This window comes from Narcine bancroftii, chromosome 4 (genome assembly GCF_036971445.1).
Source record: "Narcine bancroftii isolate sNarBan1 chromosome 4, sNarBan1.hap1, whole genome shotgun sequence".
Classification (NCBI taxonomy): Eukaryota; Metazoa; Chordata; class Chondrichthyes; order Torpediniformes; family Narcinidae; genus Narcine; species Narcine bancroftii.
Genome location: NC_091472.1, coordinates 54,264,451 through 54,291,387, shown reverse-complemented (window position 1 = coordinate 54,291,387; position 26,937 = coordinate 54,264,451). Strand labels below are relative to the sequence as shown.

The 26,937-nt window shown below is 40.5% G+C and overlaps 1 protein-coding gene across 6 annotated transcripts in view; it reads right to left on the bottom strand.

Moving 5' to 3' along the window:
- LOC138760566 (tyrosine-protein phosphatase non-receptor type 14-like) overlaps positions 1 to 26,937 on the bottom strand; it is a 282,028-nt gene that overhangs the window by 57,694 nt on the left and 197,397 nt on the right. For 5 of the 6 annotated variants that reach the window (XM_069931296.1, XM_069931297.1, XM_069931300.1 and 2 more), the window contains 5 exons: positions 21,321 to 21,418; positions 10,232 to 10,299; positions 5,037 to 5,107; positions 1,251 to 1,338; positions 323 to 411 (listed from right to left, as the gene is read on the bottom strand). In XM_069931296.1, the coding sequence (XP_069787397.1) occupies positions 323 to 411; positions 1,251 to 1,338; positions 5,037 to 5,107; positions 10,232 to 10,299; positions 21,321 to 21,418 (414 nt within the window). Of the gene's footprint in view, positions 1 to 322; positions 412 to 1,250; positions 1,339 to 5,036; positions 5,108 to 10,231; positions 10,300 to 21,320; positions 21,419 to 26,052; positions 26,241 to 26,937 lie in introns of those variants that run through there. The other variant, XM_069931301.1, reaches the window with a different exon arrangement.

Genomic DNA, 26,937 nt, shown 5'->3' with positions numbered 1-26,937 from the left:
ATGGTCTTATCGTCTTATGCTTTGAAATGAAGGGTTTTATCCTGGTGCTCCAAAATAGAATAAAAATAGAATAAAAATGAGAAAGGGGTGATAGGAAAGAAAGTTTACATTATACCAGGACACAGGACATTCACTATCCTGACACCATATTTCTGTGCTCTCAGAAGAAATTGATGTTGAGTCACCAACCCCTCCACTTGACTGATAATGACACTGCACCAGGACAATGAATAAAGCAAAATAAAAATGCACACAACCTTTAAAGTTAAATGCTCAATTCAGACATACAATTGCATGCCTAAGATTTTATTTCTGAGCTTACCTATATGTTATAGTTGGTCGTCCATTCCTATGCTTTACAAATATTCCCATAAAGGAAATGCCAATGAAAGCATCGTTTCCAATATTGTCCTGTTAAAAGAGATTGGGTGTTCATGAAAATAATAAAACAGCATAACATTCTGATATACCCTCTGCAATAATTGTCAGCCAAGCCTTTGCCAACATATTTTAAGTACCCAGCCTTCCTTTGAATGTCTCTTGTCTTTTTGAATATGCAGCTCACTACCAGGAGGAGAAACGGCAGGAAGGCGGAACATCGGGTGAGATGGATGATTGCAGTTGCTGAGATAGGCCCAATATTATATGTAGGACCCATGGGGTCTTGGCTGCTCCTTAGCAAGGAAATTGCTCTTTAAAAAAAAACTTGCATTCCAGGGCCTTGGTGGTTTCTTAACAGATTTACTTGGTAGATGTGCAATAGGCAAGTATCCCATTCTTGCTAAAGTGCTACCTTTAATGACCCTTTTGCCAAAGTCAAATCGTGACTCTTTGTTGAAAAATCATAGGAAAACTGAACAAGTTGGGAATCTGAAAGTGAAAACTCAGCAGGTCGGGCAGCATCTGTGGAAAGAGAAGCAGGGTGAACATTTTAGGTCCAAGACCCTTTGTCAGAATTATGAGATTAAAAAAAAAACTCATTCATTTCTCTGACACAAGGACCTCAACCTGAAATTTTAACTCTGCTTCTCTTTCCACACATGCTGACTGGTCTGCAGAGAGTTCCCAGCTTAGATCCTCCTTTTTGAAAAAAACATTCAGAAAATCTTCCTTGATAAATTCTAGTTCAGTTTTTTTTATTGCGTCAATCCATAAGAAGAATATTTTTAATATGCTTGCAACTTGATTTATTAAAGAAGTTATTAACTATTAGTAAAGCTCCCTTGTAAATTATATTGGTTTCTAATTACCTTAGCGGGAAAACTTTCTTGCCCAAAGCCTTCAAGCTGTTCCACTCCCTTAATATACAGTAATTCAGCCTCTGCAGGTGGCATCCCACTAGAGAGAGAGTATATGCAATTCATGGTTATTAGGGCAGATCAGCAACGTCTTGGTGAAAAGGGAATCATTTTCAGAGGAAAAAGGCTCAAAGATAATTTCACAACTAGATGTGTCTTCACGTAATCAGTGTAGCCAACTAATAGTATTAATTTTTAAAATTTTTAACAGTACTGCTGTTGAAAATCTGAAAACAGAAGGTTGGATGGCATCTGTGGAATGAGAAACAGAGTTTATGGTTCAGGTTCAAAACCTTTTGTCTCAAATCTGAAACATTAACTGTTTCTTTTTCGTCACACAGAGAGTCCCCTCCAAATTATTTTTGGGTCAAAAACACATTTTTCCTTTACTTGCGCCTCTGCTCCATAGTTTTAAATTTGTAATCAAATAATTCACGTGATTAAAATACATATTCCAGATTTTATTCAGGGTTATTTGTATACTTTTTGGTTTCACCATGTAGCAATTACTGCACTTTTTAAATTCATAGCCCCCTCATTTCAGGGTACCATAATATTTGGGACATAGCAATAGAACGTACATTAATGTAATCACGTTGAGTACTTTATTGCATATCCCCTGCATGCAAATGACTGCTTGAAGTCAGATTTAGACATCACTAGGTGCTGAGTAGCTTCTCTGGTGATGCTCTGCCAGGCCTCTACTCCAATCATTTTCAGCTCCTGTTTGTTTCAGGGGCTTGTCCCCTTAAGTTTTCTCTTTAGCATATGAAAGGCATGGTCAACTGGATTTAGATCAGATGACTGACTTGGCCATTAAAATTTTCCAGCTTTTAGCTTTGAAAAACGACTTTGTTGTTTTAGGATCATCGTCTTGCTGTAGGTTGAAGTGCCATCCAATGAGTTTGGAGGCATTTCTCAAACTTGAGCAGATTATAATTTTCTATACACCTCAGAATTTATTTTGCTACTGCCATCAGCAGTTACCGCATCAATGAAGAGAGATGACCAGGCTATAACACCCCCACCACCATGTTTCACAGACATGTTGATATCTTTGGATTTTGGGCAGTTTCTTTACACCTCTACTGAATGGTCTCACAATGACTCTGATACAGGTTAATCTCATTATTCCAGAATTCTGCAAGCCTTTTTAAATACTTCTTGGCAAACTGTAATCTGCCCACCCTTGTTCTGTGCCTAATGGTTTTCATCTGTATTTCGATTCATGAAATCTTCTACGGGAAGTAGTCATTGACACATCTACATCTGCCTCCTGAACAATGTTCCTGATCAGTCAGACAGGCTTTTGAGGATTTTACTTCATTAGAATTTGAATTCTTCTGTCATCAGCAGTGGAAGGTCTTCCTTGACCGACCAGTCCCTTTGCAATTACTGAGCTGACCAGTACCATCTTCCTTCTTAATGATGTTCTAAACAGTTAATTTTGGTAATCTCAATATTTGGGTGATGTCTCTTGTTGTTTGTCAGCCTCATAATGGTTTCTTTCTCTTTCATGTTGAAAAATGGCAACACAGACTCCAAACGCGATGTAAAACTTAAAAGCAAGCCTAGCTCTCTTATACCTGCACCAATGAAGCAATTAAACATATCTGAATATTCACAAAAACCTGTGAACAAAAATGTCCCAAACAGGATAGTGCCCTGAAATGCGGGAACTATATATAAAATGTTCTGTAATTTCTACATGGTCAAACCAAAATTTATACTAATAACTTTTAATAAAATCTGGAATGAGCACATTAAGCACAATTTAAAACTGTGGAGTGCAGAAACAAAAAATGTCTATGTCCCAAACATTATGAAGGGCATTGAATTTGACCTGTTAAATAATTGCAGTTTTTATGGTTTTAAATCTGTTTCTGAGTTTCCATCCAAATTAAGCTATCCCAAAATATTCACTCCCAGAAGTTCCACAGAATTACATTTGTCCCTGTTATCAATGTTCAAGGTTACGATTTTTAGAACATAGCTCCCACTGATCGTAAGAATTTCAAAAAATAAACATTAATACAAAGTGAAACAAAAACGATCTACTGGAGGAACTCTGCAGGTCAATCAGCTTCAGTGGGAGAAAAAACAATTATCGAAGTTTCAGATCCAAACCCTTCATCACATCTCGTGCGTCTCCAAAATCAAAGTGAAAGCTGGGATCTTGAAAGTGGCCATTCCAAGAAAAGGACATGAGAGAGAGAGACAGAGAGAGAGAGAGAGACAGAGAGAGAGAGAGACAGAGAGAGAGAGAGAGACAGAGAGAGAGAGAGACAGAGAGAGAGAGAGACAGAGAGAGAGAGAGACAGAGAGAGACAGAGACAGAGAGAGACTGAGAGAGACAGAGAGAGACAGAGACAGAGAGAGACAGAGAGAGAGAGAGACAGAGAGAGAGAGAGACAGAGAGAGAGAGAGACAGAGAGAGAGAGAGACAGAGAGAGAGAGAGACAGAGAGAGAGAGAGACAGAGAGAGAGAGAGACAGAGAGAGAGAGAGACAGAGAGAGAGAGAGAGACAGAGAGAGAGAGACAGAGAGAGAGAGACAGAGAGAGAGAGACAGAGAGAGAGAGACAGAGAGAGAGAGACAGAGAGAGAGACAGAGAGAGAGAGACAGAGAGAGAGAGACAGAGAGAGAGAGACAGAGAGAGAGAGACAGAGAGAGAGAGACAGAGAGAGAGAGACAGAGAGAGAGAGAGACAGAGAGAGAGAGAGACAGAGAGAGAGAGAGACAGAGAGAGAGAGAGACAGAGAGAGAGAGAGACAGAGAGAGAGAGAGACAGAGAGAGAGAGAGACAGAGAGAGAGAGACAGAGAGAGAGAGAGACAGAGAGTGAGACAGGGAGACAGAGAGAGTGAGACAGGGAGAGAGACAGAGAGTGAGACAGGGAGAGAGACAGAGAGTGAGACAGGGAGACAGAGAGACAGAGGCAGAGAGAGGGAGACAGAGGCAGAGAGAGGGAGACAGAGGCAGAGAGAGGACAGAGAGGCAGAGAGAGGGAGACAGAGGCAGAGAGAGGGAGACAGAGGCAGAGAGAGGGAGACAGAGGCAGAGAGAGGGAGACAGAGGCAGAGAGAGGGAGACAGAGGCAGAGAGAGGGAGACAGAGGCAGAGAGAGGGAGACAGAGGCAGAGAGAGGGAGACAGAGGCAGAGAGAGGGAGACAGAGGCAGAGAGAGGGAGACAGAGGCAGAGAGAGGGAGACAGAGGCAGAGAGAGGGAGACAGAGGCAGAGAGAGAGAGACAGAGGCAGAGAGAGAGAGACAGAGGCAGAGAGAGAGAGAGGCAGAGAGAGACAGAGAGGCAGAGAGAGACAGAGAGACAGAGAGACAGAGAGACAGAGAGACAGAGAGACAGAGAGACAGAGAGACAGAGAGACAGAGAGACAGAGAGACAGAGAGACAGAGAGACAGAGAGAGTGTTTAAAAAAAGACATGTTTTTTTTTAAAATCAGATTTAAATGTATTGCAAAACAACAAATGCAAGCACACTGTATATATGGTAAGCTATGAACCCCAGGCCCTCCTTTGGAATGGCCACCTTTGAATAGTCTCATGAATAGGTTACAAGGGGATGAACAAGTATTTATAAACTGGTGTCAGGCTGTAACATGCAGCAATTCTTAGTAATTTGATGCAAAATGAAGCAAAGTATGTAAGAAACTGAGCTCTCACAGATTATCGTAGCTGGGTATCTGCACTGTGTTCTTGCAGCCCTAAAGACCTTCTTACCTATAGGCCTGGTGTTGCACTGCTACCTTCCTAGTCAGCTCCTCCAACATTCGTTCATCCTGAGCCCAGTCCTGTAAATATATTGCAACAGAATAATATTCCACCTAAATGTATGAATTAATCCCATTAGATGTACAGAGCACAGAAAGTGACAGAAATTCAATTATCACTGTTGCTTGGGCCTCATCAAGCAAGAGTGCATTCAACCTCATGATACACTAAGTAAAACTCTGTGAATCCTGAGAAGTTCTATTTGCAATAAAACAAATTCATTTGGGTTGGGAGAGACAAATTAAATTATATAATATCCCTACTTCCCAGTTTTTATTCTGCTAGAATTTAGGCAAAACCATGACTGGATTTGACTTGCATATGCTTTATTCCACTGAAATAGAATGTTGGTTCTCTCAAAGATCTCTCAACATTTCCTCAGAATTTCCACTATTTATCTGAATTCCCTGAGAAAAAAAACAGCCAAACCCCACCAAAAGTAATGCTTTGCCATCATTTGAGACTTGTAAATTGGTACTGCAATTAGAATAGCAAAACCAATGGAAAGCAGCATACTCTAGAAAGCAAATAATTCTTAGTTTATTTGAGGAATGCACAATCCAAATAGCAAATAGAGATGTGCCATTGCTGATGGTTCCCCAATAACGAAGTAAAGATTAGGAATAGTGCAAGGCACTAAAGCCATACCATCAAGTTCTTCTCCAGCAATGGGCTTGAATGGATGGATACATGGCTTTGTTATTTCAAAAGAGCATCTTTCCTGCAATGCCAAGCCCTACACGTGACTAGACTCATGCCTGAATGACGAAAAAAATTGCACCTGTGCTCAGCTAATTACATAAAACAATCAATCCTCCAGCCCAATTTTAACAACCTTTGCATGCCTCAAGTTCATGGGTTATAAGGTCAACTTACTGGTTTAATAAACCTGCTGAATTAGAAAAGTTAAATATTCTCAAGTGAATTTGACATCAATGGTATGCATCCCATTCAGATTTGCAAATATCTTTGAAATCCACCCCCAAATATTTACAAAATATGAACAGCTCTTATGGCAAAGAATTCCGGACGAATGGTTGCAGTTGGAACATTATCCAATTTGAGACATGGTTACAGATTGTTTAGATCAACTGCACCTGCAAAGTCAAAAAGATTTTCTTTTGATTTAAAGGGAAGAGTAAAAACCCTGGAAGGAATCGAGTGTTTGATCTTCATACAAAAAAAGTTACTTCAAATGAGCAGTCATGTCTTGGCATGGAAATCAGAAACAAAAGAAAGCACCCTTCAAGCATGGGGCTGCCTGCAGGCATAACATACTGCCTTTGTATTGTTCCAGATCAGGTTTTAACATATTTCACTGACATAAACCAGCATCAAAGGCATGATCTAGAGCACAAGCCGAGGGAAATCAGCTGGTGTGTTTGACTGCTCTGCTGGCTTACGAGGTTAATGAGATCCCAGAAAATGTACAGGCTTTAATATTACACTAATTTTGCACATTATGCTGCTTCCCATATTGATAAATCATTCTATTTATAATGTAGGGCGCCTTTTGGAATAATAGCACTCGTGTAAGGTTTCATATGTGAAATCAGTTGCCCTGATGTGGGGAGAGGTTTATATTGCCAAAAAAAAAAACTCCACAAGTTTATGACTAAAGCCAAATCACTGGGCTGGTAAAAGTGACTGAAAAAAAAACAACTGCTTATTGTTGTCACCACCTACATTTAGCTCCAAGTTAAATAAGGTATAATTAGTTTCCAAATGAGGAAAATAACTTACACAGGAAAACGTGTTTTGCTTTCCCTCCATCAAACATGTAGTCAATATCTTTGCTAACAAGGTACTGACCACGTTGCTAGGCACAGATTGATTCATTTTTCACCACATTGCTAAATAATATGATTGTCAAGCGCACAAATCTCCAATTGGCCTCTGCCTTCTCCCTGACAGATCACTTCCAGCTCTCTGCTCTTTACATGTTACTTTAGGTTCTTCTTTGATTTGGTTTTAAAACAAGTTTATGTTCTTATTAGATGTAATGCAGAGATTAAATAAACAAATATAAAGGGAAGCTAACTGGCATACAGTTTAAATAACAGAACTCATTTTTGTCCCAGAGTTCGGCTCAGTCACTGCTTTTAATAAACATATTTTCACAGAACAGTAGCACTTGAAATAATTACTCTGTAGTTTGTTTTGACAAGAGAGAGTATAAAATTCAAAAAATAAAGTTTTCAACTAAACTTACAAAGTCAAAAAAAAAATCTGGGTCCAAATAGAAATATCTCAAAAATATCTCAAAAAATAACCTGCAATTTTGGACAAAACATTCAACTGATATATTTTAATATTTTGCTGTAAAATTCGACCAAATATCTGAAGTTTTACATCTACTTAATTCAAGATAAAATCTGGTGACACCACTCTTCCCTGATCTCCCTTCCATCTCCATCTAGCCAGCAGAGGGAGCTAGTTTCATTCCATTTCCTTGTTACTTATTGATCCCAGACCCCTAACAAAAGCCAGCAATATTGGAGGAAGTTCAATGGCAAATAATACACAATAGGTAGCAGGCATTCTGCATTGGTCCAGAGTGACTCTATACCAAAATCACATAAAATATAACTTTTATAAGCAATGTTTATTTTTCCTACCTCAGCAGATCCATGTAGCACTAAGTGTGCTTGAAGTACATGTGCCTGGGTAACAATGTGTACCCATGTGATCGTGCACATGTAATGATGGCTCATATGTATGCGTTCATGCTTAAAGTGTGTGTTTGCATAAGCCTGGTGTGACATAGAACTGAGCCATAAAAGTTTCTTGCCCATTTTTAAACCATCAATTGTCTTCTTCCTCATTGGCCTGATCCTGATACCTCAACACTTCTACAATGTCAGGAATGTGATTTTTCTCCATTTTCAGCTTTGAGACTTAAACTATTTTCAGTGATAGATGCTTCCAACTTATAAAAACCTTCTTTATTAATGAAATAAAAACAGGTAAGTACCTGACATGATTGAGTGAACAGCTGAATTCATACATAATTGCTATCTGATTTTAGATTATTTGGGATTAAAAATAAATCAAAGTATCATAGAATAGAATCTCATTTGGCCTATTGATTTTATGTCATCCATGAGGGTTTGCCTGCTCTTTCTCCATAGCTCTGCAAATTATGCCTTCCCAAATGCCTATACTCTTTCTTCTGTTATAATAGAAAATTAATTCCATGCCCCAATCATCCTTTGATAAAGTTTTGTTTGGGGGGTGTTGGCGGGGGTGGGGGGGGGGGGGGGTCCTGCTCTTCTGGATGGTGTAAAGCATGATTATTGTCAGTGCTGCCCTCATTCTGGCAGGTTGACAATTTCCTTCAAATCCCTAATGAAAATGTTTCTGAAGTTTTAGGAGGCTGATCACTCACCACAGGATATCCATCCTCTAGCCTTTTATTGTAGCCACTGTGCTTGTGGCAGGTCCAGTTCTATTCCTGGTCAACAGTGACCCTCAGGATGTTGATGGTGACACTAATGTCTTTCACTATCTTACACAAGGAGCATGTGAGTATAAGTGTGCATTTCTTTGTAATGTGTCATCATGCACCTGATGACAATAATCTCAACTGAGACAGGCATATCTTTATGAGCTGCCATCAACACTTTAAGCTTTATTACTCAAGACACAATGCCCGTCTGGTATCATGACTTGTCATTGTCGCAATGCTTGTATCACGTAGAATATTTTTGATTTTGGTTACCTATTGGTTCTTAACCATATAACAATTACAGTACGGAAACAGGCCACCTCGGCCCCTCTAGTCCGCACCGATTTAAGTGATCTCCTCTAGTCCCACCTACCTGCTCCTTGTCCATATCCCTCCAATCCCCTCACAACCATGCACTCATCCAACTTTCTCTTAAATGACAAAATTGACCATGCTGCAATCACCTCATTATTTGAATGTTGCTTTGTTTTCTTCCACTTTCCTCATCCAACTTTCTTCCACTTTCCTCATCCAACTTTCTTCCACTTTCCTCATCCAACTTTCTTCCACTTTCCTCATCCAACTTTCTTCCACTTTCCTCATCCAACTTTCTTCCACTTTCCCCATCCAACTTTCTTCCACTTTCCCCATCCAACTTTCTTCCACTTTCCTCATCCAACTTTCTTCCACTTTCCTCATCCAACTTTCTTCCACTTTCCCCATCCAACTTTCTTCCACTTTCCCCATCCAACTTTCTTCCACTTTCCTCATCCAACTTTCTTCCACTTTCCTCATCCAACTTTCTCTTAAATGACAAAATTGACCATGCTGCAATCACCTCATTATTTGAATGTTGCTTTGTTTTCTTCCACTTTCCTCCTCCTTGCATCAGGCACTTGAAAGCCCAATTTGTGAAGAGTCACTCAAATAATTAGAGACTCCAGGAGAGAGGTATAGGTGCCACAAGACTCACTCCACCAGGTTCAGGAAGAGTTGCTACCCCTCCACCATCAGACAACAAACAACAACAAACCCAATCAGGGACTTATTTAAGTCCTGTTACGGTTGCACTTTATTGATGTTTTTTTCATCTCGGTATTGCACCATCAGCTGTTTACATGTATGCACTGTGTACAGTTTAATTTTGCACTAGCAATGTGGTGATTCTGCCTCGCCTGCAGGAAAAAGAATCTCAGGGTTGAATGTGATGTCATGTATGTACTTTGACAATAAATCTGAAATCATGTTCAATGAAATAACCTATTTTTTTTTAAACTTCTTAAGTCTCTGTAGTAAAGCAATGGAATGTCTCCTCCTGTGTATCCAAAAATCCAAACTGAAATTAGTCTGGACCACAGCACAGAAATTGTCCACAATCAATTACAAATAATGTGTCACCAATATACTCAACAAGATTATGATTGGAAAGTCTTGATATTTATCTATTTCCCAAGAACCCATAGATCTCACCGTGTTGACACGAGATATGATGTTTCATGGTGAAACCACAGATTACATCTAATCAGAGTGGCCATTTCTGTGTAAGGTGAGCTGGACCATTCACAGAGAAGCTCGAATTCTCTAAATATAAAAAGCTATTTGGGGATGAGACTTTTGCTCCTTTGCAACAACTTGCACATCCAGAATTTTTGATCAACATAACCTGGTTCTTATGGTGACTTTTCACTACACTTACCATTGGGAACAGGATGTATTCCCTGAGGAAATCCTGAGACTCATATTGCCCATAATCTCCAAAATCAGCTGTGAGGAGAGAACAGATTGATAAGGCGTTATTCTCACAGTTGCTCATTGCTATTGATACAATCTTCTGATAAAAGTGAAATTGGTGATACATTAGAGAATTAAATGTATCAGAGGATTGAATGTCCTTACACATTATAACATGACAAGAGCTGAAATCACTAGTAAATGGGAACAAAGTGATGACTACAAAAATCATTATCAACTCACAATAAACTCTCCCAATTAGTGCCAACAGTCAAGTGGCTACATAATAGAGGCCTGGGCAAATGATTGATTCAAGGTAGCCAGTGAATTTAAACTCAGTTACTGGTAATTAAATAACTTGGTTACTGTGAAGATGCAGGATGGTTGTAAAACATCTGGTTCACAAATGTCTGGGGAAGGAAATCTGGCACCTTTAGCAGTTCAGTTCAACTGTGTCTCCAGATACACAGCAACTCCTAATTGTTTTCTATAACAGTCTTGAAAATTACTCAGCTGTATTTAACCACAATATATAAACACAAGAAGAATTTAAAAAGCTGGATAGACCACCCAGATGGATAGTCTATTCCAAGTTGATTTTTTTTTAACTTCCAATTGCCCATAATATTTAGAAAGAGCTGGCACAGTTGTACTCTCAATCCTACTTCTCATCCAATGATCCAGATAATATCATAATCTCTTGGCAGTGATATAAAGGTGTGCCAGTAGACCCAACACTCTACCAGTCTCAGACCATTAGGTCAAATACAGGTCATTAAAAAAATATGCTAATTGCCATAATCCATCATTTCTCTTTAAATGATTCAATACTCCTTTATCATGAAGAATATTTTGAAATAGCGACAAATGAAAAAAAAGTTTCAGAATAGGTGACTTCCAAAGCTATCACCAAAGCATCGGCGCTGGAGGAAATGCCACAATCTTGGAAGGATTGGTTTTCACACTACAGCCCTGCCCATCACTATCATTATGCTAATCAGAATTAGAAGAGAGAGGGCTTCAAGGGCTCTGAAGGCAGTGTGATTGTGTCAGAAGTTCATTTCTGGAGTTCACTTTGCTGGTGGTTTGGACTAGTGCTGACATCACCAGAGAAACCGGGTCGGCCACTTCCCCTTTCAAACCGCCGGAGCAGGACGCCAGGGTAAGTTTTACTGGGTTCCCTGGCCACCTCTAAGGTAGGTCAGGGACCCATTTAGGTTCTGATCGGATTGACCTGGTTGGACCCTTTCAAATCGCCATGTAACTGGGTTTGCTAACTTTGCACATTGCCTGGTTAACCCCATTTTACGTGGCAGTTCGAAAGGGCCTATTGAGTTGTCTGGGACTGTACTCACTGAAATTTAGAAGAATAAGAGGTGATCTTATAGAAATGTTTAAAATTATGAAAGATAGAGGATGGCACACTGTTCCCATTGGTGGGGGAGACTAGAACTAGGGGACACAGCCTCAAGAACCAGGGTAGGTAATTTAAGACAGAGTTGAGGAGAAACTGCTTTTCCCAGAGGGTACTGAATCTATGGAATTTGCTGCCCTTTGAAGCAGTGGAGACATCCTCAGTAAACACGTTTAAGACAAGGTTGTATAGATTTTTACAAAGTAGGGACATTAAGGGATATGGAGAAAAGGCAGATAGGTGGAGATGAGCTGGTCATCAGATCAACCATTGAATGGCAGAGCAGGCTCAACAGGCCAAATGACCTACTCCTCCTCCTATTTCTTATGTCCTTATTTTCTTTATTTTTACATCATTTATGTAAAATGTAGGAATGTTAGATTAAATTACATTTTAAGCACAATTCCTAAATTAAAATGTGGGACAGATGAACTGAGTCCTGCACATTCTGCAACTTGCTGCACATGGGAGTCTCACCATGATTCTTGCAGTTTGGATGACTACATCTGCTGGAGGGGCTTCCGGTTCAGCCAACCTGAGCACCAGCTCTGAGAATTTCAGCTCCAACTGGAAACACTGTGGTACATCCACAAACCCGAGTGCTACATGGATGGCTTAGCTTTTGGTCAGAGCTCATCAAAGATAGTCTGATACGGGTAACCACCCGACAAAGGAAAAGCAGGGAGTTGGGGAAACCTCAAAGTGCATCTCTCTCTTGTGTGTGCAATTCTGGTCATCCCATTACATGAAGAATGTGTAGGGTTTGTGAAGGGTACAGAAAAGATCAGGAAACTGCCTAGTTAAAAGGGTATGAGCTATGGGGAGAGGATGGACAAACTTGAATTGTTTTCTCTGGAGTGGATGAGGCTGAGGGGAGACCTGATAGAAGTTTATTTGATTGTGAAGGATATTCAGTCATAATTTTTCACCAGGGTAAAAATATCAAATACTAGGGACAAGGATTTCAGTGGAGGAAGGGAGGGGGAGAATTTAAACATGATGTGTGGCTCAAGGTTTTTTTTTTTTGTTTTTTTTTAAAAACACAGAGAGTGGCAAGCCTAGAATGAGAGCAGTGGTGGACATCAAAGTGATAGTAACACTAACAAAACAGACCTTTCAGTCCAACTTGTCAACGCTGACCAAGGTGGCATTCAGGGTCAATTCCAGCTAGCCCTGGGCTTGATAGCTGCATGAATGTGCAGGGGATGGAGGAATATTGATCATGTCTCAGCAGAAGACATTTAGTTTAACTGGACATTGTGTTTGTTGCAGACTTTTTGAGCTGAAGGGCCTGTTTCTGTGCTGTCCTGATCTATGTTCTAACAGTTTCTGTGCTAGAAAATGGAAGAAAATATGTATAGTTGACATTTTCAGAAATGCAGCCCACCACTCAATGTTTATGTGGTGTATGTAACTTTTGTGTTTTCTGCACAAATTATAAAGTGCTCACTGTGTGACTATCACTTCCTTGGTTACTGATTATCTGCTACAGTGGTGTGTTACATGGCTAGGTGTAAGCACCATTAAAAACACTATCAACTTGGTATGAAGAGTCTTCTGTACCCTTTCCAAAGCCTCCACATCCTTCCTGTAACTGCACTAAAGCTGTCAAGCTAAAAACACAATGCTGGAGAAACTCAGCAGGTCAAACAGTGGACTTTATGGAGCAATGATAAAGATACAGAACCAATGTTTCAGGCTTGCGCTCTTCATCAAGTTTCATCAAATCTTTAGACATTTCTGTTTTACTACTGGTTAAGATTCTTGGATAAAATTCTTGGAACTTTATTACAATGTTCTAGGACTGAAAAATTCAAGCCTGCATCCCAAACTTCAGTGAAAGAAAACAATTGCAAAATTCTCTATTGTCTGTTCAGAATATGTTCTCTGATATGTACAAAACCTCAAAACTGTCAAGCTATTGTCACTCCGGTTATTGCTACCATCACTGGTGTAAACTTTAAATATTTAAGCACAATTAATATAACACTTGGTTTACTACTGCTGTCAACATAACATTTCAACACAGCTTGCTTCAAATCTATCCTTTCAGGGACAGTCACATTAACCATTTCAACAAATACAGCCAGCTTTTGTGAACTAGAACCTGGGCTTTCTCCATGACTCAGGCACAGCTGCAGTGCATTCCTCTGTCTTTTCACACCTATATGACAATTCCACACTTGGTAGGTACCAGGAATTCAATTCGCCCTAATGGCATTTAAACCCATGAAAGGGAAAGGACTTATAAACAAAGAAATATCCTTGCCGTTAATAACAGTTGATCAACATTTGTGGATCCTACAAAAGCAAAGACCTACATTGTATTTGGACTTTTCACATTCCTTTCAAGGTGCTTTACAGGCAATGAAATATTTTGTAATGTTAGTGAGGACAATGCCCCTATCCTTCTTACAAACAGTGACGTTGTCTTTTAATATCACTTGAGAGAGCAGATGGACTTGATTTTCACAACTCATTTGAATGGGAGGACCTTTCCTCAGCACTACACTAGAGTATCAGTCTGGAGTGCAAGGATAATTTGCATTTCAGGAGGGTCTTTAACATAACAAAACATTTCTAAGGCACTTCAGGGGAGAAATGCCAAAACAAAGGCAGATAGGATGTTTCTTGATTGGGTAGGTGTGAAGAATATGCTTCCTCTTGTGGGAGAATTTAGAATTAGTGATCACTGTTTAAAAATATGGGGTCATCCAAGACAGTATGTTTTTTCTCACATAAATTTGTGACTCTTTGGAACTTTCTTCCTCAACAGGTTGTGAAAAAAGAACCACTGAACATTTTAAATTCTGACCGAGGATTCCTGATCAGTAGGGGGTTGTGGACTAGAATATACAAAAGTAAACTGTGGAAATGGAGGTTACAGACAGACAAGCCACGCCATATTGAATACCCAAACAGGCTTAAGAACTGAGTGGCCCTTTCCTGCATCTAATTCATTCATTTAAACACAAGAACAGTACAACAAAGGAATAGCTATACCACCACCAAACCCCCCCACCCCACCAGTCCAAATAAGTATACTGAATGCGTTGCCCAAATCAAAGAAAAAATTTTCTGCATGCTATTGACAGATATCTTTCCATTCTCTTCATGTTCATGGATCTACCTTAAAACCTCTTAAGTGTTACTAAAGTATTATTTCCACCACTATTTCTAGCAGCCTGCTGAAGACACCCACCACACAGTGTAAAATATTTGCTCCACACATCTCCCTTATATATCCTCCCTTTCACTTTAAATGCATTTGATGTTTTTACTTTGGGGAAAAGGTTTGTCTGTCTCCTCTATCAATGCCTCTCAAGATTTTACAAACTCTGAACAGGATACGCTTCAGCCTCCTACACACCAGAGAAAACAATCCAAGTTTGTCCAATCTCTCCCAATAACTCATTCCATCTAAGCCAGGCAATATTATAGTAAACCTCTTCTATACCCTTTATAAAGCCTCCACATCCTTCCTGTAATGGAGTGACCAGAATTGCACACAACATTCCAAGCGTAGACTAGTCGAAGTTTTATATCACTGCAATCTGGCCTCCTTAGTTTATGCGCAATGCCCTGCCCAAAGAACGCGAGTAAACCAAACATTGATGAGGTGATCCTTCGAGTGTTATTGAACATGTAAGAGTGGAACCATACAGTTAGAGATGTACAAGCATTTAAACACTGGTCTGGCTATTAACTACATGACCTATTACGCAAGCCTGATTAGCAATAGGCACTTCATTAAACCGTGTAATTAAGTCTCACTCATTGGGTACAGATGATGGATAATAGTTTTGCTTTGCTTCATTGCTCACTTTGCAAGTTAAAAAATGGCAAGCTCGGTTCTTCAATATGCATTCACTGTTAGAAATACTGTACCAGCAGAGTTTGGCAAAAGTATTCTTTATGGCCTCAGTTTTCTAAGGATAATCACTGAAGCAGCAGAGTTGTTGTTGGAAAATGCAATAAATTATGTTTCCATGTTTCATCTAATCCTTTGCCTACAAAATCAATTTCTTGCCTGAAGGGGAATCGAACACTACAGAGAATAAATTTAAAGTGAGAGGAGAAAGATTTAAAAGGGTGTCATTTCACACAAAAGGTGGTGGGTACTTAGAACGAGCTGCCAAAGGTAACAGGAGAACTAGGTGCAATTGCATGTCTCATTTGCCCATATTTGGCCCATGCAGGTGGATAACTTGGTCAGCAAGTTAGACAGAGTATGGGGGAAACAAATCATCAAAGGTTTCCCACTGCTGTAAAGTAACATGAAGGAAAGAGAGAAGAACAAAAGTCAAAAAATGTGAATGCAAGTACAAGTAAATGGATTTGTACAACAATTATGTTTATGATCATATAGCTAAGAGCCCTTTCTTAATTCACAAAAGAGTACTATTCAGAATTAAAGCATAATGTACCAAATATCCAGTTAGTTACAGACATCATGATACATAAATCACATAGGAGCCAAGGCTTGATCCCATAGCAACTGACAGGCACAGGAAAATGGCTGGCGTATAATAATAAGTCCTGAATCCTGAGGCATGGACCTACACTTTAGGTTGGATATGGGCTCTGTTCTAGTTCCCCAAAATTCCTGGAGAATTCAACTGTAGAGCATTATTAACTGGGATTTCGATACACAGGCTGGAGGGCCTTTTGAATGGGTATACTGTTTCAAATAGCTTAATCCTACAAGAGTACACATAACAATTACAGCATGGAAACAGGCCATTAGGCCCTTCTAGTCCTCGCCAAACCAAACACTCCTCTCTAGTCCCACCTACCTGCACAATGACCATAACCCTCCACCTTCTTCTCATCCATATACCTGTCCAGCTTTTTCTTAAATAATAAAATTGACCCTGCCGCCACTATTTCTCCCGGAAGCTCGTTCCACACCGCTACCACTCTCTGAGTAAAGAAGTTCCCCCTTATGTTACCTCTAAACCTCTGCCCCTCAACTCTTAACTTATGTCTTCTTGTTTCAATCTCTCCTACTCTTAACGGAAATAGTCTATCCACATCCACTCTGTCTATCCCCTTCATAATCTTAAATACCTCTATCAAATCCCCTCTCAACCTTCTACGCTCCAAAGAATAAAGACCTAATCTGCCCAATCTCTAGATGCTTAAACCCAGGTAATATTCTGGTAAATCTTCTCTGCACTCTCTCCACTCTGTTTATATCTTTCCTATAATTAGGCGACCAGAACTGCACACAGAACTCTAAATTAGGCCTCACCAACGCCTTATACAATCTCAACATTACTTCCCAACTCCTATGTTCCATGCAATGATTGATAAAGGCCAGCATACTAAAAGCCTTCTTCACCACCCTATTAACGTGAGTTTCTACCTTCAGGGAACGATGTACCATTACTCTTAAATCTTTCTGCTCTTCTGTATTCATCAATGCTCTCCCATTTACCACGTATGTCCTGTTCTGATTCTTCTTACCAAAATGAAGCACTTCACACTTATCAGCATTAAATTCCATCTGCCATTTTTCAGCCCACTTTTCTAAGCAGCCCAAATCCGTCTGCAATCCTTGAAAACCTTCTTCATTATCCACTATTCCGCCTATCTTAGTATCGTCTGCATATTTACTAATCCAATTCACCACCCCATCATCTAGATCATTAATGTATATAACGAACAACAATGGGCCCAATACAGATCCCTGAGGTACACCACTGGTCACTGGCCTACAACCTGACAGACAATTTTCCACTACAACTCTCTGGCCTCTCCCTTTCAGCCAATGTTCAATCCATTTGACTATCTCAAAATTTATACCTAAAGACTGCACCTTCCTAACTAACCTTCCATGTGGTACCTTATCGAAGGCCTTACTGAAGTCCATATAGACAACATCCACCGCGCTACCCTCATCCACATTCCTAGTCACCTCTTCAAAAAATTCAATCAGATTGGTCAAACAGGACCTTCCGCCCACAAATCCGTGTTGAGTGCTCCTGATCAGACCCTGTCTATCCAGATATTTATAAGTACTATCTCTAAGAACTTTCTCCATTAATTTACCTACCACAGACGTCAAACTTACAGGCCGATAATTGCCAGGCTTCCTCCTTGAACCCTTTTTAAATAACGGAACCAATCCTCCGGCACTACCCCCATCTCTAATGACATTTGGAAAATTACCGTCAGAGCCTCTGCTATTTCCTCCTTTACTTCTCTCAATGTCCTGGGGAAGATCCCGTCTGGCCCCAGAGTCTTATCCACCTTTATATTCCTCAAACACTACATCTTTCGTAATTACTATATTCTCCATATTTACCCAATTCGCTTTTTTTAACTCACATATCCCAATATCCTTCTCCTTGGTGAATACCGAAGAAAAGAAACTGTTCAATATCTCCCCCATTTCTCTAGGCTCCACACACAGTTTTCCGCTCTGATTCTCTAAGGGACCAATTTTGTCTCTCGCTTTCCTTTTACCATTAACATATTTGTAGAACCCTTTTGGATTAATTTTCATCCTGCTTGCTATAGTCTCCTCGTACCTTCTTTTAGCTTTCCTAATTCCTCTCTTAAGATTCCTCTTACATTCAATGTATTTTTCAAACATCTCCTTAATTCCATGCTTCTTATACCTAATGTACGCCTCCCTTTTTCTTCGAACCAAGTTTCCAATATTCCTTGAAAACCACGGCTCTCTCAAACCTTTTGCCCCTCCTTTTAACCTAACAGGAACATAAAGCTTTTGCACTCTCAAAATCTGATCTTTAAAAGACTTCCATCTCTCTACTACATCCTGCCTATAAAACAAATTGTCCCAATGCACACCCTGTAAGTCCTTTCGCATCTCCTCAAATCTAGCTTTTCCCCAATCAAAAACCTCAACCCTTGGCCCTGACTTATCTCTTTCCATAATGACATTGAAGCTGATGGCATTATGATCACTGGACCCGAAGTGCTCGCCAACACTAACCTCCGTCACTTGACCCATCCCATTTGCCAACAGTAGATCTAACACTGCTCCTTCTCTGGTCGGCACCTCTACATATTGTTGTAAAAAACTATCTTGCACACATTTCACAAACTCTAACCCATCCAGCCCTTTCACAGAATGTGTTTCCCAATCTATATGTGGAAAATTAAAATCTCCCATAATTACAACCCTATGCTTATCACAAATATCCACCATCTCCCTACAGATTTGCTCCTCTAGGTCTTGGTCCCCTCCGGGTGGTCTATAATACACCCCTACAAATGTAACCTCTCCTTTCCCACTCCTCAGTTCCACCCAAATAGCCTCCGTGGACGAGCCCTCTAATCTATCCTGTCTAAGCACCGCTGTAATATTCTCCCTGACAAGCAATGCAACACCACCTCCTCTTGCCCCTCCGACTCTATCACACCTAAAGCAACGAAACCCAGGGATATTCAGCTGCCAATCACATCCCTCCTGCAACCATGTCTCACTAATCACTACCACATCATACTTCCAAGTTTCAATCCACACCTTCAGCTCATCCACCTTTTTTACAATACTCCTGGCATTAAAATATATGAATTTCAGAGATTTCCCAATTCTTAATCCCTGTTTTCCCTCATCTTTAATAACAACATTATTTCCTTTTCCTGCCAATTGCCCTTCATCTTCTTCCAGAGCATTTCCTTTCTCTATCACCTTCCCATCCATATTCAAATACTTACTACAAACTTGCTTTGTTTGCATTCTAACCTTCTCCTTACTGCTCTGTACTATTTTGCTCCCTCCCCCCAACCATTCTAGTTTAAAGGATCCTGAGTAGCCCTAGCAAATACCCCTGCCAGGATTCTGGTCCCCCTGGGATTTAAGTGTAACCCGTCCTTACTGTACAGGTCACATCTTCCCCAAAAAAGGTCCCAGTGATCCAGAAACTTGAAACCCTGCCCCTTATTCCACCCCTTCAGCCACATGTTAATCCTCCACCTCATTCTATTTCTCACTATCACGTGGCACAGGGAGTAATCCAGAGATTACCCCCTTTGCGGTCCTTCTTTTTAACTCCCTACCTAACTGCTTGTACTCACTTTTTAGGACCTCTTCTCCATTCCTCCCTATGTCATTGGTACCTACATGTACCACGACCTCTGGCTCCTGTCCCTCCCACTTTAGGATATCCGGGACACGAGCAGCAACATCCCAGACCCTGGCACCAGGGAGGCAAACCACCATCCGGTTCTCCTTGCTGCGTCCACAGAATCCCCTATCTGTCCTCTTAACTATGGAGTCCCCTACCACTATTGCCCTCCTCTTCCTTTCCCTACCTTTCTGAGCTACAGGGGCTGACCCTGTGCCAGAGGCACAGCCACTGCTGCTCCCCCCAACTTTGATGTCCTCCTCAACAGTACTCAAAGAGGCGTACTTATTGCTGAGGGTTACAGTCATAGGGCTCCTCTCTGGCACCTTACGTTTTTCTGTCCCTCTCCTAAATGTTACCCACCTTTCCTCCTCCCATGGCCCTGGTTTGACCACCTGGCTGTAACTCCTGTCTATGACTTCCTCTGTTTCCCTAACCAGCCTGAGGTCATCGAGCTGCAGCTCTAGTTCCCTAACACGGTCCCTAAGAATCTGCAGCTCGACACACCTAGTGCAGATATGGACATCCGGGAGTCTGGAAGACTCCAGGACCTCCCACATCTGGCACTCCCAACAACACACAGCCCTAACATTCATCCTTTACCCCAATGAAGTAGTAATAAAGACTATCTTACCTTAATGTACAGTGACTCGTCCTCAACCTGTGCTCTCGCTGCCGCTCCCAAAAACCTTTCCTTTACTTTAATACACTACCCAATGTGACCACTAGCACTGTCTAATCCTAACCAGTTTCCTTTAATTACTCCCACCTGCACTCCCTATTCAATTACTGTCTCTGCACTGAACAGCAATCCCCACCTAAATTATTAACTCTTAATTAAGACTAAATGATCTCACAGTTCATGGTCATGAGAGTTACAGACTGGCAGAGGAGAGATAGTCTTGGACAGAGGTATATGACGGTGGTTTGTGAGGATGTGCCTAATATCTAGGAATTCCTAGTTTCAGGAGTTTCTGAGTTGTAGTGGCAGGCATCATAGTGGATGGGGTAAGGTTGGGAGGGGAAAAGGAAAACAAATGAGGTGAAGAAGACAGTGGGCAAACCTGGAGGCATTCCTTGCCTCCGGTATTTAGATGTTTACCATGCAAATTCACAGATTCTTATCTCCTTTAAGTTGGTCCATTTTAAAGCTATGGAATCCTGATCATCAGTAGTTAAAAAGAGAATGGCAGCTAAAATAAAAATAGACAACCTTATTATATCTAAAGAACAACCTGCCTCTCAGGGGTGGAGCATCCAATGCCTCCAACAAATGGGCTTCTGGTCCCTTCACAAACTGTCACAATCTCAACTCAGCCATTTTTGGAATGTAAAATTCATCCCAAGTGCAATGTTTATCAATGGCCAGATTCCCTCCTCTGTGAGCATCAGAGACAGTATAGATAAATTGATTGGGAATTTAGTGACTACATTATAAACTACTTGAATTAAATTCATCACACTGCATTTATTTCAGAAAATAAACTTTTTCTGGAACCAAAGATGAAAATGCAGGCATTCTGCAATCTTACACTGACCTTGAACAGCTAAACCAGCGAGCCTGATGCCTTGCTCCAATGTACAGGGAAGTCGTCCATCCAGCACATCTTTCTTTACTTGGAGATAATACTGATACCTGAAATTATGAGAACAAAATATCACTGTCAAGGGCTGCTCATTCTTTAAGAAACTGAAAATAACCCAGTATTTCTTTTATTTCCTTGGATAGTCATTTGATGTGAACCATATCAGAAAAATAAATACAATAGGGCCTTTCAAATGGAGTTAACCGGGCAATTTACTAGGTTGAAGACCCAGGTACAGGGCTATTTGAAAGGGCTATACTGGGCAAGCCCAGTCAAAATCCACCCGGGCCCCAGACCTACCTTGGAGGTGGTCAGGGAACCCAGTAAAACTTCCCCAGGCATCCTCCTCCACCAATTTGAAAGGGGAAATGGTGCATACAGTTACTCTGGTGACGCCAGCGTTTACGTGAATGTGTCACAGGAAAAGCCCAGATGGTTCAATGTAGGGGCTCGATGGTGCCTTGACGTGTCGCTTTCATGAATTGGGAGGTGGGTGTGGGGTGCTGCCACGATCTGATGGGGGTGGGGGGGGGGGGGGGGGGGTGGAGTTTGCTGTCGTGACATGCTGCTCCAGTTCCCGGTGTCAGCTCAATACGCGAGTCTGGGAGCAATGGCTGTCTTTCTTACCCACTGGAATGGGGGATTATGGGTAAGGAAGACGGCCAATACTGTACACAATTCTATTGTTAAAATAGGACATTAGGTTTTAACCTTGTGGAAATATTTGCACTTGAGTTTTTCATTCAATACTATGTAAATATTGTACATTTACTTAAAGAGCCTTACTGAAACTTGTATTAATAATACACTTCTGTAAACACTGCTGAGCATTATTTTAAATAAACAGAATAATCTTTTCTTATCTCAGAATGAATAACACTTCAATCTTCCAAAAATATAAATTCAACTAAAGTCTGATTCTCCAGATTTGAATGCCAGGAGGCTGTGATAAGGAGGCTTGATATAAAGAACTGAGGATTCCACTTTCTACAGACATATCACCAGAGGTTTTGTTGCAAAAACATGAGGAGAATGCAATTAAAACTATTTGAGGGCATCTTCATATCATGGAAGGTACTACACAAACTTTTATTATAGGTAAAAGCAGTTTTATCCTTTGAATTGAACAGCTATGAAACACACATGCAATCAAATAATGCAGAAAGCATGAATTAAGAAAAAATCTTTCAATGTGTAAAGATGCATACCCACACACGTTTAACCTATCAAGTCTTTGAATCTTAAGGATCTGTTAAAGCTGAGCATCAACTGTAGATCATTTATTCCAAACATGCTGCTCTACTGAGAGGACTGAAGGAATACCCAGAAGGCAATCTAAATGACAGGACTGGATTTGTATAATGTACAGATGCACCAAACTTCTTGCTGCTTCTAGATATACCAACTACAATAGTACAAATTAAAATTACAACATATTCTGAGAAAGAAAAATACATTATAAATATTAAAGGATTAAATAAATTTTCACATTTGCAGTTAGGGAAAAAAAGTGATGTTTCAATCATACAGACAACTTTTTGTCATTTTAAATAGGTTAAGGTTTGGATAGTACTGGGAGGTTGAAGAGCCTGATAACTGATGGAAAAAAAACCTGGAGATGCTTCACCGCCTGCTTGAGGATTAGCAATGAGAAGAGAAAATAAGCAGGATGATGGCAATCATTTATGATGTTGGCTGCCTTCTTCAGGCAGTGCCTCAAATAGACGCCTTCAATATATAGGGGATCAATGTCCGTAATGGACCTGGCGATGTTTTACACTTTCTGTGGCTTCTCTGTTCCTGGGCAGTTGAGTTGAGTTACACCTGTCAGTGTATTTTCCACAGCGCATCCGTACATGTTGTTATGTCTCCAGTGACGTAACAAATTTCCTCAGACTCTCTTAGAAAGTAGAGGTGTTACTGTGCCTTCCTCACGGCTGCCTCAATGTACCGGCTCCACAGGAGAGGTCCTCTAATATGTGGAATTCCAGAAACATGAAGGTATTAACCTTCTCCACCAATGACCTGTCAATCAAGACAGGTGCCTGTCCCTTAACCTCCTCTTCCATGTATAGGCATCAGGGAAGAACGTTCCACAGGATAAGGCATAGGGAACCCATTTACGAGGTAGGGACTTTTTAAATCAATGCACCTTGAGAGACAGAGTTAAGGTGTTAAGGGCAGAGAATTTTGACAGCAGTTAATGGCTGAGTTGCCCATTATTACTCGGGAGGAAGCTCTGATTTAATGCTCATCAACCCTTGCATTGAGTTAAATACTAATATAATGAAAATTCAGTGGAAATCTTATTTAAAATCATGCTTAATGCAGGAAACTTATGTTTGCAACTGATTTCTATGAACAAAATGAAAATTATATGCACCCTACAGCCTTTTGATGCAGAATGAAATCTCTTAACAAGCATCATTCCCTTAAACACCAGTACTCTTAAAATCATAAGGAGACATCATATCAGTGTATGAAGTATTTTATATGTACAATAAACACTGCCCCAAACAATGCTCTGGTGTTTGAGTTGTTAATCAGAGTCTTGGTTTCAGGATGATGTCCTTGGTTAATGTTTGCATACATGACTGATGGGGCTGTGATAACATTCCTGAACAAAGTTGTAATTAGAAGGCTCTCTTCAAACTCCTCATATGGCAAACAGATGAGAAGTCACAGAGAAAAAGTACTTTTAAGGTTTTGTTAATCTGTTAATATCAGTTCTTTAATTTTGTGCTTAAATTAACTGCTTACTAGACTAAATGAAATTCAAAAGAATATAAGTATTTTAGGTTGTTTTCTATCACTGCATGCATTTAAAAAAAACTTTAGACTGTCACAGATACATTTAAAAACCATTAAACTATTTATTGGAAGAAAGAAAGATCCTATCACTGGGTTATTCTCATGGATCGCCAAATAACAGGTAGTGCAGAAATAACAACCAGCAATCCCCAAGAGGTTTAGCAGTGGATTAGCTGGAACTACAAGTGTCTGGCATGTCTTTTAGCATTCAGCTCAGAATCCAAAAAAACTTTTTTCTTTGGCTTGGCTTCGCGGACGAAGATTTATGGAGGGGTAATGTCCACGTCAGCTGCAGGCTCGTTTGTGCTGACAAGTCCGATGCGGGACAGGCAGACACGGTTGCAGCGGTTGCAAGGGAAAATTGGTTGGTTGGGGTTGGGTGTTGGGTTTTTCCTCCTTTGTCTTTTGTCAGTGAGGTGGGCTCTGCGGTCTTCTTCACAGGAGGTTGCAGCCCGCCGAACTGTGAGGCGCCAAGATGCACGGTTTGAGGTGATATCAGCCCACTGGCGGTGGTCAATGTGGCAGGCACCAAGAGATTTCTTTAGGCAGTCCTTGTACCTCTTCTTTGGTGCACCTCTGTCTCGGTAACTAATGGCAGCTAAACCACCTGTTGTCAATAGTAGTTGAGGAGGGATCAAGACTTTTAAAAATGTCAATCTGTCATATTTCTTTGCACAATATTCCTATGGCTTCTGTCAAAAGAAGCATTTAACTCTTTTTCAGTCATTTTCAGATGGAAGGAAGGAAAGAGATCTTAAAATCTCTACCATCAAGTTCTCTCTCCAATAAAAAAAAAGTCAATGAATCAATATTTGAAGAGGAGCAAGTTCTAGAGCTTTTAAGAAATATAAAGGTTGACAAGTCTCCGGGTACTGACAGGATATTCCCTAGCACTTTCAGGGAAGTCAACGCAGAAATAGCAGGGGCTCTGACAGAAATATTTAAAATGTCATTAGCAATGGGGATGGTGGCGAAGGATTGGTGGATTGTACATATTGTTCCATTCTATAAAAAGGGTTCAAGGATAAAACCAAACAATTATCTGGCCTGTAAATTTGACGTCATTGGTTGGCAAACTAATGGAAAATGTTCTTAGAGATTATTTATATAATTATCTGGATAGACATGATATGGTTAGAAACAGTCAACATGGATTTGTGTGTGAAAGATGTTTGACAAATCTTATTGAATTTTTTGAAGAGGTTACCAGGAAAACTGACAAGGGTAAGGCAGTGGATGATGTCTATATGGACTTCAGTAAGGCCTTTGACAAGGTCCCACATGCAAGGTTGGTTAGGAATGTTCAATCGTTAGGTGTGAATATGGAAGCAGTAAAATGGATTCAACAGTGGCTGGATGGGAGATGCCAGAGAGTGGTGGTGGATAACTGTTTGTCAGGTTGGAGGCCAGTTGCTAGTGGTGTGCCTCAAGGATCTGTACTGGGTTCATTGTTGTTTATAATATACATTAATGATCTAGATGATGGGGAAGTAAATTGGGTTAGTAAGTATGCAGATGTTACGAAGATAGGTGGTGTTGTGGATAGTGAGGAAGGTTTTCAAATCTTGCAGAGAGATTTGGGCAAGTTAAAAAAAGTTGGCAAATGGAATTTAATGCTGACAAGTGTGAGGTGCTACATTTTGGTAGGACTAATCAAAATAGGACATACATGGTAAATGGTAGGGCGTTAAAGAATGCAATTGAACAGAGAGAGAGATCTAGGAATAATGGAGCACAGTTCTCTAAAAGTGCAATCTCAGGTCGATAGGGTAGTGGAGAAGGCCTTTGGAATGCTGCCCTTTATAAATCAGAGCAAAGAGTATAAGAGTTAGAATTATACAGAAACTAATGGGACTAAAGCCAGACAAATCACCTGGTCCTGATGACATGCATCCAAGGGTTCTGAAGGAAATGGCAGAAGTTATAGTTGATGCATTGGTGGTCATATACCAAAATTCCTTGGATTCTGGGCAGGTCCCGGCAGACTGGAAGACAGCAAATGTCACGCCACTTTTTAAGAAGGGATGTCGGCAGAAGACTGGAAATTATCGGCCAATTAGCTTGACGTCTGTAGTTGGAAAAATGCTTGAAGCCGTCATTAAAGATGAAATAGTGAAACTTTTGGAATGTAAGGGTTCAATCAGGCAGACGCAGCATGGTTTTAGAAAGGGAAGATCTTGTTTGACAAACTTGTTAGGATTCTTTGAGGATATAATGGGTGCAGAGGATAGAGGGGAACAGGTTGATGTTGTATATTTGGATTTCCAGAAAGCGTTTGCTAAGGTGCCGCACAAGAGACTTCTCAGTAAGATACAGGAAAGTGGAGTCCGGGGAAGTATATTGGTCTGGATTGAAAATTGGTTGTCTGACAGGAGGCAGAGAGTCGGGATAAGTAGGAGTTTTTCAGGTTGGCAGAGAGTGGTAAGTGGGGTGCCGCAGGGGTCAGTGTTAGGCCCACAACTGTTCATCATTTACATTAATGACTTGGAGGAGGGGACAAAATGTGGTGTAGCCAAGTTTGCGGATGACACCAAATTGAGTGGAAGAGCAAATTGTAATGAGGATGTGGAGAGGCTGCAGAGGGATATAGTTAAGCTGGTCTGGCAGATGGAGTACAATGTTAGTAAGTGTGAGGTTATCCACTTTGGCAAGAAAAATAAAAGAGCTGAATATTATTTAAAGGGTGAAAAACTACAGCATGCTGTAGTGCAGAGGGACTTGGGAGTGCTTGTGCATGAATCGCAAAAAGTTAGGTTGC